The sequence below is a fragment of the Apteryx mantelli genome, chromosome 2 (genome assembly GCF_036417845.1).
Source record: "Apteryx mantelli isolate bAptMan1 chromosome 2, bAptMan1.hap1, whole genome shotgun sequence".
In the NCBI taxonomy this organism is placed as follows: Eukaryota; Metazoa; Chordata; class Aves; order Apterygiformes; family Apterygidae; genus Apteryx; species Apteryx mantelli.
Genome location: NC_089979.1, coordinates 120,226,192 through 120,240,273, shown reverse-complemented (window position 1 = coordinate 120,240,273; position 14,082 = coordinate 120,226,192). Strand labels below are relative to the sequence as shown.

At 34.7% G+C, this 14,082-nt stretch overlaps 1 protein-coding gene across 6 annotated transcripts in view; it reads right to left on the bottom strand.

Annotated features, from left to right (window-relative positions):
• Positions 1-14,082, bottom strand: part of LARS2 (leucyl-tRNA synthetase 2, mitochondrial) — a 95,410-nt gene that overhangs the window by 45,848 nt on the left and 35,480 nt on the right. For all 6 annotated transcript variants that reach the window (XR_001293744.2, XR_001293745.2, XM_013950768.2 and 3 more), the window contains exons 8-10: positions 5,578-5,685; positions 4,414-4,573; positions 709-813 (exon numbers count right to left, since the gene is read on the bottom strand). Coding sequence is in view for 4 of the 6 variants with exons in the window: in XM_013950768.2 (XP_013806222.2) it covers positions 709-813; positions 4,414-4,573; positions 5,578-5,685 (373 nt within the window). In the remaining 2 variants the exon portion in view is untranslated. The remainder of the gene's footprint in view (positions 1-708; positions 814-4,413; positions 4,574-5,577; positions 5,686-14,082) is intronic.

Genomic DNA, 14,082 nt, shown 5'->3' with positions numbered 1-14,082 from the left:
GAAGAAGAGATAAAGAACTATATCTTATCAGAATTGGCATACAACACTGACTATTTATTTCAGCTGAGATGAGACCACAACAAATAATAATAATCCTAAGTTAGGTGCCTAAAGTTATGGGAATACTTCCTTTAGAGATAAAGGGTCCAAGATAACTTGCCAAGACTAACTGAAAAGAACTATTATCTGCAATGAATTACTTTACCGATCTCAACATAATATAAACAAGTAACAGTCAAATTTGGAAGTTTAGTGCATTTACTGAAGAAAACCTGTCTGAAACATTTCTCTGTAAGTATGCATATAATTTATGTTCACATACAACAAAAACAACCTACAAGTTTGGGTCTTTTGCAAAATGTTTATGTCAAACAATGGTAGAGTTCTGTTTTCATTAAGGATGGTGAAAGACCTCCAAATGTACACATGCTGTATGTCATCAATCTGCTTGAGATATACAGATTCTCAAGTCTACCTCCCATTAAATTTACTAATTTTATAATATTTCCATTAAAATCTATCATCCTGTAAGTCTTCCCCCAGATTCTACATGGCTACTTCTCCTTTCCTTCTTCCTTAATGAACAACAGCATGAGTTCCAAAGTCTGGAAAAGAGCCATTAAATTCAAAGATTTATCACAACAGCTTCTGGTGCTCCAACACAGTAACTGAAAATTATATTTCATTTACACATTAATTGTCACCTACCTATTTTAGTATTGAGAAAATTCTCAAAATTTGGTTTTGCTGAGATGACTATAGGAATCTCCTGATTGGTAAGCAAATTCACAGCTGTCACTGAAGTAAGGCAGTCTGAAAACAAATGTAGAGATAACAAGTAAAATATGACAGTAGATATGCTAAGAATATTGCTTACTATTAAAAGAAAATCTCAGTTTATCTTAAACTTTCATAAAATTTAAACAAAATTGTAATTTAAACAAGAAAGAAAATGAAAAACCATCACATTTTTAAGAAGTTGAGAGGTATTAAAAGCTTCAGTAAGTCTGACTGAAAAATATTTGTAATTAAAAGAAAAAAAAACTTAACACCTGAATAAAAACAGAGTGAGATTTGGATTGTAATAAAAAAATTGCAGTCCTCGAGCAAAAGGAAGGATTGCTATAAAGTGGTATGAACCAGTACTAATAAGGCCAGAAAATAAGCAGCCCTGATTTATACACTATCACAGAACTAGGCAAAAACCCCCCCAGTGATTCAGACAGAACTGAAAGGGAGCGTATATACTATGCTTATGACTTGCTTTCTTACAGAAGAACACAAAGCATAAGAAATACTGGCCTGTGTAAAAACAATCTACATAACTGATTGATTTCTAAAGAAAATACTGATATTCATATTAGAGACAGGCTTGCATCACTATCCTGGAAACCAATATCCCTAGAGAAGGGGAGAGAGAAGGGAGAATCAAGGGTGAGGACTGCAATAAACTGAAACTGATTTTTATTTTGTAGCTTTGGGAGCTTGGAAAGAAGAAAATCTAACCTGAACACTCCTAAGTTTTGAGGATTGAACCCCCAGGTCTCAATTTGGAACTGTTTCTAACTTTTTAGCACCTTTAAGCTCAAAGCAGCTTCAAAACCACTATGTAAACCGATGATACTTTTGAAAATCAGTCACGTGCATAACTGCTGCACATCATACTATGCAACAGTAAAGAAAGCAAACTTTGTCAGTCAAAGATTGTGGTAAGATACCTACCCTTGAAAAATATGGTGTCAGGATCTTTAGTTGTCAGTTAAAACATAAAAGGCCTCAATTTTAAAGATATAATTTTAGAGACTCACACACAGTAAACTAAATCTATCCTTGTTTTGCAAGGATGAGGGACAAATTTGGCATTTCTGGGACCTGACTCTACATTGTAATAATTAAAATACAAACCACTAAGAGCTTCCTTCCGCCTATCTTCATAGTTAAGCTGAGTAGAACCTCAGGCTTGTACTGTTATGCACGTAAAGTCTGCTTGAAATAAAATAAAAACATTTCAGAGAATAGGGCTGTTATACCTCATCTGTCTTGTTAACGCAAATGCTATATTTATTTATTTCTGATAACTACTTTTTCAAATTTCAGCTCTGTGAGATACCCATCTTGATGCTGCATTATCAATAATCTGGAGAAAAATTCTTCTGTTCAAACCATTGCATATAGCTTTCCTCCTCTGTTTAAAAAAGTAGAAAAGGAATCATTTCAGTCTTTGAAAGCAACTAAGCAAAAAGTCTCATGAACAGGAAGCTGAGTAGGTAGGACAGTCTGCTTTTAAAAATAACTTCTCTCTTCCCCTAGCAATAACATCAATTTTATGCTGGAACCTATAATAACAATTCTTCAGTTTATGAACACACTCCTTCCTTTGCTCATACCGTTATTACTATAACTGTAAAGAGATAATATTATAATTACAAACACAAAAGAAGGGGTATGCACAGCATTATAATGAGCTAAGGAACAATGTAAAGGTCAAACCCTTATCTCAGACATCTCACACTGGCAAAACTGGGACACTCACCAGATTGTAAATAAACGTATAGTATTTTGCTAAATTAAAAATTGAATGTTTGAAAACCAATTGCTCACCTCTATTTAAATGATAATAGCTTAAAATACAGAGCTGTACTCCAAGAGTACTGGTATTAAAACTTTAAGTTATTTTGCCCTATTACTGCTTTTTTCTCTGCTAGAAAACATACAAACATACCCTCCTAATTATTTAAATGAGAACAGACAACAAAGAGAAGAAGTTATGAGATTATCCAAGCTGAAAAGAGAACAACTAAAAAGTAAAATAACATAACATTTTCAGGTTACTGTGAATTAAAAAAAAAAATCTGGTTAATGGTAAAACTATGGTCTATTCAAGGCAATCCTAAATATCTTTTGACCTGAATGCCATTGCTCATGGCATTCATATGTACCATGGCTGAAATGGATATATGAAAGTCCATGTATGAATTCTATTCATATAGCTTCTCTTCTTTGGAAAATACTAGTCTGTGCCTTTGAAATGCTTGAATAACACACTATCAAATATCAGCCTATTTCAACTGCAGAATATATATATAAATACATTCACAAATAGCAGGAGTACACAGCTATAGTAGAATTAAGATTCTGGAATAGTTTCCACTTGAAAGCCTCTTTTTCAGTATCTTCTGGATGTCATCTCTTGGTTGAAAGTTTCTTGATTTCGCTCAACCAAAAGGTGAAGTTGTTAACAGAAACAAAAAAGCTTTCAAGTATTTCCACATTAAAAAAAAAAATATATGAAAAATATACTGTTGTGCTTTGTTTTGCACTTGTGTACTTTGGCATAAAACACAAGATTCAACAAAGATGCAGGCACTCACATGGATGCACCTTTCTTGGGGGCTGTGCTTTGATTTGGCTGAACTGTAGGAGCTGTAATTTGTTCCTTTGTTCCTTAATAAAAATTCTCCAAGCCATTGCTATCCCTCCTTCTGGGACAAGGGCTCTACATAGTCAACACATTCAAGCTCCATTTTTTTCTGCTACCAAGGAAAATATATCAAGGTTATAGAAATGAATCATCCCAAAATCAGGTTCTGTGCAAGCAGAGTGTTTTCCCCCAAGATTCCTGCTTTTTGCTATTGACATGGGATGGTCTATATATGATGAAGCCACGTTTTCAGTAGTGAAGAGAAGAATAAATATTGAACAACAGCCTTAAGAAGAAATATACATATACAATATATTTTGTATTTACTCTTGTAATTTTCTGGACTTCCAAATGACAAAAAATAGTAGGCCAGGGACACTCAGTGCAGGCAGACAAGAAACCAATTACCACTACCTTATTTGTAACCTCTGTACAAGTCAGGACCTGCCATAATGGCCATATGGGCTACTCTGAATTTACTCTATTAGAACCATATATAAACTGAGGATTTGTACAGCAGAGTATTATTTTGCTACATATCAATGATCTACTTTGCTATGTATCAATGATCTCTTCCCCACTCTATATTCCCTACGATGGGAAGAGATCATTGCTGGTGCAAGAGCTGGTTCTGCCGGCTCTGTTCTAACGACATACTACCTACAGCAGAGAAATTTTCCAGTGGGCTGGCATAGTCAGAGTTTGACTACGCACTTCCATTGCATAAGGAAAAGAGAATCTGGTTCATTACTTTTACAAATTATAAAGCTTTACAACCATTCCAAAAGTAAGAATTCTAACGTAGCTACCATTACCCTACTCTGAGGGCATGACAAGCTGATGTGGTACTATTTGACATGCACAAAGAATTGAGAGGAACTGTTCCCTCTCAAGAGGAACTGTTCATGCTCAGCAGGGCACACATTTTTTGAAGATTATTCTCTAAAATTGTTGTACTCTTGCAACAAAATGCAGTCTAAGAAAAATATCACCTTTCCCTTGGATGAACTCCCTCTGAAAGACTTCCTTCAGACAGCTATTCCCATGCAGTAGTCTGTGAGCTGGTAAGATATACAAATGGGAAGCTCCATAAATGGCTTCAGGCGTACAGGTGTAAGCTGCTACCTTCTCTCCTGTTACTTTACCATTAACCTAGTAAAGAACAGAAAATATCCCAGATGAGTTTTTTTTCTCCGTTAGAAGTGCAGCCTTTCTCTTGGGAGATTTTTCAATAGCAGGTATTGATACAGATTTTTAGAAGCAATTGATAAAAAACAATTTAACTAACAAAATACATCTGTAGCAGTGTGGTATTCAGAGGTATTAGAAAAGTTTAAGCTGTCTCAATTTGAGGTTCCCAGAAATTCAGGTTTAAAATAAGAAACCACTTCTCAGATATTAGGCCAGAGCAAATGAGCATCATAAAGTTCTGAAGCACAAGGGCTGAACTGCCATTAGGGCCTCTGAAAATTTCTTCTGTCACTATCATATCTGAGAAGCCTTTTGCATCTCTTCAGAAGGACTTCAGATTTTCCCATTGTTTTCTAGATAATTATAATTTTCTTAAGGTTTCTCTTTCCTTCCTCTCCTTTCTCCTTCCTTTTTTTATATCAGGACTTCCCTGCAGTTCCATCACTACTTAATTCTGTTTTTCATTGTCTTAATTATTGTAGTGTAATAAATGAAATTATGGACAAACCTAAATGAAACAGATATTGGAAAGCACAGTGGAGAGACATCAAGTGGCCTGCCTGAAGTCAACCCGAGTCTGCTGTGCAGAGAGATACTAAAGCCCAGCTAGAACCCAGCTGACTCGCTCTGTGCCACTTGATAACTCTCGGCACTGCTCTCCTGAATGTCTTCGTTTTCAGGAATTCTCGTCAGCTGGCATGTATTCTGGCACAAATGCACATAGCCAACTTGCATCCAATGTTGCACTTGAACACACACACCCTTTCCTAAGCAGGACAGCAGGGATTATCATTTCAACATACTCATGTGGTTCTTCAGGAATCAGTGTGGGTCTGGCTATGAATGCGTAATATTATCTTTTATTAGGTTTCAAGTTTTTTTAGATCTGAAAAGCCATCCCATCATGCATTTCAAGGGTTGTGTTTAGCCCAGCTGAGACAGCAACATAGAAACTGCTGACTTACCTTTAGCAAGAAGTCAAGAGAGCATCCAGAACAGTCGCCTATCCAATTTGCTTGCATTTCCTTTATACCATACCACTCAGGGAGATCAGACAAAGCATCAAACATAGCCTATTATAATAAAAAAAAACAATTGGGACATTTAGGTTTTGTAAACATATAAATGAAGGCTAGAGGTTCAATTACAACTAGCAGCAAAATGATGAGGTGCTGGGGAAAAACATAAGAAGAGGCGTTTTTATACTTCTCCTGCCTCAAATTCATCTCCTTGAGAACAAAATTAACATGGCACAAGCCACAGGAATGAATGTCTCTAACAGAACCCCTATGGTTATTAAAAAAGAGACCTTCCTTCTGAATAGACTAAACCTTAAACAAAGAACAAAACCCTTAGATGAACACAAACACAGAAAATATTAGGATTGTGTAAATTGCAGGAACTGTAAGTGACCTAATGAGCTGAACAAGACTAAAATAGAGATGTGCTTGCAGGAGTGAAATGTACGTTTGCATTAGTCCTTTCTAGACAATAGCCTGGAAATGGCATTCAGACTAATGACATTGGCATGTCCTAAATTTTTCAAGCTTTGACTTAAAATGGCAAAATAGAGTTTCCAGCTGCCTATCCATTTTTTGTACTTCACATTTATATTTGTACAATAGGCTCCAAAATTGAGTGACATCTTTTGCTGACATTGTCCCGTGCGAAATAAAAAAAATCATAGCAATAATGGTTCATATTAAATTCAAAATGTGAATTTATTACATGAGCTTTTAAATATACAGCAGAGAAGAAATTAAGCGCTGGCTCCTTCGTTATCCATAATGTCCTACTCTCCACTATAGCCAACCTGTAGCTTATATCTATAGTTATACTCAGCAAGGGATATATCTATATATCAATGCACTTTCTAATGTATGGCATGGCAGCACAATGAAGAACTATTCCAAGTAGTTTGTCTAAACAATTTGAAAAGTATGTTTTTAGTGAAAGAAAATATAAAAATTAAAGGAGAAGAGGTACAAAAAGATGGATAACTCAAAGCTAATCTCAATTTTCACTTCAAATACTTCACATTTTTGTTATGAATACTCCAAGACTGTCCAAAATCTTTACTTTGGCAGAAATACAATCAGAGGCATGAGTCATTCAGACGGTGGATATGCTGAACAATTACAGTTAAAAATCTAAGAATAAGGCAACACGTTGAACTATTTTTCCTTTAGCTGTATGACTCCAACATCAAATGTGCAAGCTGGTTTTTATCCCATTAACAACCTGCAAGGATGGACAGCACCTATTAGGCTCCACTCCTAAATTAAATAGTCACAAGTTAGAAACTTACTGAATACACAGCTCTTTTTCAACTTTTATGTTTTAACTACATTTTAAAATATTTTCAAAATGAGATGCATAAAAGATGTTACAAGGATTAAATGCTGGTTTGTGCTCTGTTGTGTCTCTATCATTCAAAATATAATAAATGGCATGTCATTCATAAATCATAACATTACACCATTTGGGGTTATTACTGCTTTTTTACATCCTTAAGAAACGAATTCATTTCTGATGATTTATAAATACAAGAATGGTAAGGTTTCGGAAGGTTTTTAATAATACCGTAATTTTGATCAATTTTAGTCCACAATTGCAAGTGTACTACACCACAGAGAATTCCAAATTCTCATTATTCTCATTAAATTTAGAGTCCCAGAGACTACTGAGACAGACATCTGTCATGAACAATCCATGTAAACATACACCTACCAAAGAATAAGGAATAACTAGATATATATCCAATACTTTTATAATGCATAAAATTCATCCAAAGAATATATACAAGTATGAAATTGTGTCAATATACACAGACTGGCTGGAAACGTTAGCAAACTTTTATAAAATCTCCTGCTCGGATATTCATTCTAATCTACATTACATTTTGCTGGCAGAAGCATCTAAATGTGCATGTGCTTTACTGACATTGTAAAGTCTACAGCTGCTTGCCAAAATTTTCTTTGCAAAACTTTCTAGAGATTCTTCACTGCAGGATTAATATAAGACCCCCGTTGATACCAGTGTGACAATGGTTTTCAGAGGCTGCAGTTTGACTTCGCCCAGCTCTTCTGTTGTTTAGCTGCATGGAACAATTGCATTATCACATTATATAAGAGCCAACTTAGTTTCACCTGAGTGAAGATAACAAAGCTAATTCTGAGCGACAACAGAGCCTAGCAGAGGTCGCAAACACTTCACGTCTTAATGTGTACATGAACAGTATACTGTAATAAAACAAACAAAAACTCTTAAATTCCAACATGGAATTATTATTCTCTACTCTTTGTACTCAACATGCTGCTCTGGTTTCTTGTCAAGGCTACAGATGGCAAATGAAGCAGAAAATCAACAACACACAAAACAAAATTTTTATATGATCTTACAGAGGCAAAAAATATACAGTATGTATATTGCTAACATGTTAATAAATGTTACTGGATGGTAAATTAACCTATGATACTGACTAACAGGAAAGTGGAGATACTCATCAATGCACACACTAATGCACTTTACATTCAAAATTCATCTGAGCAAACTAAGAATTTTTAAAAAACGTTTAAGGGAAAGTGTTTCAAAAAATTTCTCATCTTCAAATCCAACTGCAGTACACCCTGCAAAAACGTGTATATATAAATACATGTTAAAAAACATTTATTGTTTTTATTTTTAAAAAGGTATACCTAACCTACTTAGGTATAAGAAATTGTATGAATGGAAGCTCACCTAAGTTAACACAGAAATTCCTAAATATTATAATAATTTTTTGAAACATTAGTATTAATTCCATGAACTTTGCTTCCATGTTCTTTTTTTTTTTTTTAAGTTACTGCCGTGTTTGGTAAAGCAACTTTTGAAAACATTAGATTAGTTCCATGAACTCTGTTGCCAAGTATTATTACTATTTTACAATCACTGCCCTGTGTGATATGATCCTTAAACAAAAATTCTGACCCTCAAAGACAAGTACATAACTCCTAGTCAACTGTGCCATAAAATAGGTTAACTAGGTAACATGGAGGAGACAATCGACAGGAGACATGAGGATCCCCAGCACACAGGAATAAACACAACTAACATCACGGTAGATTCTGCAATATACAAAGAACAGAAAGTATCATGATGCATTAAGCAGAGAATGATAAAGTAGTCAAATTCTACTTTCAAATTTATGATGATGATTTAATGGTGAGAAACTTGGAAACATTAGGTAGCAGACTGTTTCTGTAAGGAATACTTTCATTTTTCATGGCTCAGGAAGACAGAAGAAAACTCCAAACACACACATCTCATGACAAGAGAAATGACTCCCATCTTGAGGAGAACAGAAATAAGAAGAGTTAAAAAAAGAAAAACAGGAACACAGGTAAGGAAAAGGCCATATAAAACACTGAAAACTAGACCAGTTATAAAAATTAGTAGTACAATTTTAAAAGCAAAGAAAGTGGCACAATGTTGAGATGGTCCCATTTTTGAATAGTCAAGAGGAGTTTGGGGCCTGTCTTAAAGACGAAGTAATAATTTTAGGCAAATTTTAAAATGCAATGCAATGAATGAATGAAATGTAATGAATGAAAACTAAATACAAGACAGAAATAGTCAAGGTAAATGATGAATACGCTTTGGCCGTCTTCTAGGTCTGAAGATAGACTTGGTGAAAGTTTGAGAAATCAAAGCTACACTTAGAGCTAAGAATGACTTGAAGGCTATTAAACTCTTAGGAAAGTTTGATTTAAGGGCTGGAGAAGTTAGAGATTCAGGATAAACTAATGCTTCACAGGACTGCTTTATTCTTTCAAAATAAATAGGAAATTCTGGAATACCTAGAAGGTGAAAGCCAGTTCAGATTATCAGAAAATCACAAAATCAAGACAAGTTTGCTGAAAAGTCTTTACAGATAATGATGACCAGGTCTGAAACTAGAAATAAAGCGTCCTGAAAGTGGTAACAGATCTCACATATGCAGTTATTAGTCTGTTGAAAATTTATAGAGAGAACTGCTCAGCAATCTTTGGGCAGAAGAAAATAAGTACATCCAAAGAACAGAAGGGCTTTATACTTTCCCAAGATTCAATTCCAAATTCCTCAATTCTCAATTCCAAAAGATCCTCCCCATCTGCAATGCAAAAAGGGAGGATTCTGATGAGCACGTAAAAAAATTCAATCTCTGACTGACTTTGGGAAATACTATTTTAAATAGGATCAATGCCTGACACTACTTTCATACTGAATGAGAAGAGTTTCAACATCTCCATGAGAGTAAATGCAATAAAATGAAAAATCTAAGTGTGAGCTATAAAGCCAAAAGTTTATTCTACTTTCAGTGAAGACACTTTAATGAAGCTTGACAAGTTTGTAACAGAATAACAAGACTAAAACAAAAAGGTTGGCAGAAGGTTTCATTTCAAAAGCATCCAATTCATTAGCAAAACAAAACTGTCTTTTACCAAATTAAAACAAAAATTAAAATAAAAAGCATTGCTGTTAAGGACAAATTTTGTCAAGAGTCAAAGAAATATTCAAGATCTTTTGGGATTAAAATGAAATTCTTCACAATATTTGATCAAGCTCCCAAAAGAGTATACAAATATAAACTAAAGTTTAAAGGAGATCATTTACTACAACTTAATATATTAACTAAAGTACAATAATCTAAAACCAGGCTACTCAATGCTTTATTTTGCATTCTACTGCACTAGCTCCAACTGTGATTACGCACTGTACTTTCTGCTGGTAGTTTTTAATCTTCTTATTTCATTATTTCTTTATCTTCAGTACTTTCTGCCTATACTATCATCAGTCACTTTTGACTTATTTCCCATGTGTCAGGTATTCTGAAAACATACATTAAAAAGAAGTGATAATACAGATATTGTACATGCTTCAAATTTTCTCACAAATGTCTGAATTCTCAGTAGTTTTTGCCTTTCTCTATCCTATAATTTGTAGTCAACAAATGTCTCTGGTTTAACTAATGTCTTTGGTTGGACTAGGTGTAAATGAGGTAAATAAATGAATTCTCAAAAGCAAAAAGTAAATCCAGTTTTTCCTCCAGATTTCTTCTCACTGTGGCAATTATCAAAGAGAAGATATTCCCTTTCGAATATACTAAGGTGTATCTTTTGGGGAAAAATGAGTAACCGATTCTGTAAATATAAAAGCTCCTAGAACTTTTAGCATTTTTAATAGTATTTAGCTTTCACTATTTTGATTAACTTTATAGCAACAAGAAGTTACATTTTTATTGCTCTAGCGCCACGTGTTACGCTGCATTTATACTACGGTGCAGAGATTAGCCTGGCCTGGATATATACAAACAATTTTCTGTGTTGCCAAGCTGACAAAACAGGTGTCACTTCTTTATTAATGAAGTGGTAAGCAAGCTGTGGAGGTAGGACTCTTGGTTCCTCTCCAGGAGAGAGCTTTCAGCATGACTCAAGAGGAAGAGTTTCAAAGCGAATCAGGCCCATTCTGTTGGAAGAAGACAACTATGAGATAGACCCCAAGCGTAGGAAGTGAAAAAAATCACACATAAAGCATGAAAAACTAAAAAGCCAGCATTTCTACTCTCTTCATAACGAAGAGCCATTACTTCATGCTATGAAATCCAAAGTACTGACAAGATTCTTAATGTACTAAAATACAGTACTTCAGTTTTATTACAGGGTAAAAAAAGGAAGCATTCTGTTTAAAATCTCAGAAATAAAACAGAACAAGAATTCAAGAAAAGTGCAACTAGGTAAAACAATTCCAATTATATTCAGCCCATAGAAAGGGACTGTCAGTTGCAGTGCAAACCCAGAGAAAAGTTGGAGAAGAACTCTAGCAATAGCTACTGCTGCTTTCCCATCACAGAGTCGGCACAATGCTAAACATTCCTGTTCCCTCACTCTGCAGAATGTAAGAAGGACTTTTCTTGAAACGTCAGTGCACAAACCAAGAAAGAGCATTACTTATTTGTATGGCAGCTGTAAATTAGGGTGGCAAAATTTTGTAGTCCTTGCCACTTTCCACCAGTATTTAAATTAAACATACATATATTATCTTACTGTTATGAAAAAAGGGAGATGATTTAATGACAAAAATTGAAGTTCCAAAGTTGTGCATATTTTATTATGTTTAAATAAAGATTCTTTTCTCATTATCTGGATGATTTCTGAAAACTAAAATATGAAAACATATGAGTATTTTATAAAATTAAATTGGGAGGAACAGGGACTATACAATGCCTAATCTTAAGTATTGTGATTTGAAGACTTAGTTGACTGTGCATAAAAAAAAAAGTAATAGCAATTCACAGGTAAGCACAGAAAATACTAACATTTACAGATATATTTTTTGCAATGAATCTGCCTACAGATTCAACTGGGTAACCATAGCAACTAAATGTTTTAGCTTAAATGTCTTAAATGCACAGACAGCAATTTGAATAATAATGCCATCAGTTAAGGTTTTATATTTTTATCAAAGAAACCTGTCAAAAGAAAAATGCTAATTAAAATGTTCTTGAAAAAAACTGATAAAAGTTGCTAGGCTCTGTTTTATATTTACTTGACAGTTTAAAAAATGAGTTGCGATTACTTTATATGTAACCAAAATAATAAATAAAGGTTTCTGCTAAGTGTTTAAGTAGGTTGATATTTCTGCTCTTGGAAATAAAATACATTGCCACTGGTAAATTGCCATGTGAGCAAACACCGTTTTGTTTGTTTGCATTTTTATTTTATTTTAAGAAAGGACTATGAACAGGTGCAGTAACAACAAAGAATTCAAAGTAAATCCACAAAAAAAGATGACTGGACACAAAATACATCTAAAGAACACTGTGTGCCTATGAGTGAAACATTGACTCATGAAACACGCCAGATGACTTCACAGCCCAGAACAGGATCATGAAACTCCTTGTTGCTATTTGATAGGTAACAAGCATACAGATGAAGATTGCCCTTACTAGTATTTATTTTTAAAGTCATGAGACTTTAGTTACAACAACATAGTTTGTGGATTCTCCAAACAGAAAATAAAATTTATACATACATATGTGTGTGTGTGCATATATTTATATATATATACACACATACACACACACACACACGTATAAAATCAAGAATTAAGGGATAGCAGATTCATTAAATGTATTTTAAATGGATCCTTATCTATGAAAGGTTGAAAAGCTGAAACCTTTCCTTGAAACCATGAAAAATAGTTATGAAATGAAAACTGTTGTTTTCTTCTTAGCTACACAGGAAAGTTACTTACCAGAAACAGAGCTTTTTTTCAAAATGCTTTCCTAATGTGCCGACTTAAACAAAACTCAGGGATAATGTTTGGAAGGAATGTGAAGCAGATTTGCAGAGTGCCTCATTGCAGAAAAAGTTCAAGGAAGGTAGAGCTTTCTGACATTTGATCCATAATTTCTGTAACCTTTACAGAAGAAATAATAGTCACTTTTGAAGCAGCAAGAGAAAGAAGGTGGTCAAAGTCAGATGACTCTCCCATGAAATACCAAAACAAGATTAAGGCTTCACTGAAAAAAGGGGAGGGGAAGAAGTAGAGAATACTTAGAGAGTACTAACCCCGTAAGTCTAAAAGTAGTCAAAGTGAGAAAAAATACAAATATTCCCCAAAAGGTGCAAGGATAAAATACTACCAGATAATCTCTTATTGGCTCCCATTTCAAATTTTCAGAATAAAAAGTAGTGAAACTTCACAGGATAACAGAGATCTAGTTCTACAACTCTTTGAAAACCTGATCCACTTAGCTCTCTACCTTTTCCCAATGCTAATAAGAACATCTCACACAAGGAAGGAATAAACCTGCTCTGTTCCCATGAACTTCTCCAGGATGTGAGATATAGGAAACAGAGGACCAGGTGAGTACTGATATGAATTCTGGCAGTATGGCTCAAAGACCTAATGTAAAATATTGGGTTCCTCTACTGGCAGAAAATGCAGGTCTTTGGATTAGAATGACTTGGACCACATCAGCCAGGCACCATCCTGCCATACCTTTCTGGACACCCTGAGAAGCAGCAGGACTGGACAGAAGGTGCATACCACACAGCTTACACAGAAACAGGGACTAAAGATCTCCAGGCCAGACAAGTGCTGGAAGGGAAAACTGTTTCTACCAATTTTTACAGCAAAAAAGTTGACCATGGGAAGTCCCCAGTCCCATTGAAGATAATCCTTATTATGCCCTCTCAGATTTCCCATTGACAGGGGTCCAGCCATAAGTAATCATCACTATCTAAACCCAGCTTGAATAGACATACTTTCCACTAGAGTAGTTTGCTGAGCCTTCAGGTGCTTGAAAATAATTGCAGGGAAGGCAGTGTAATTGTGAGCCCCAAACAAAGGAAGAAAAAAAAGGGAGGTGTTACCCATAAAGAACCTGATATTGTTTTAGAAGGAGATGTTCATTGGCCAACTGTCAAGTAAGGATAAAAAAAAAA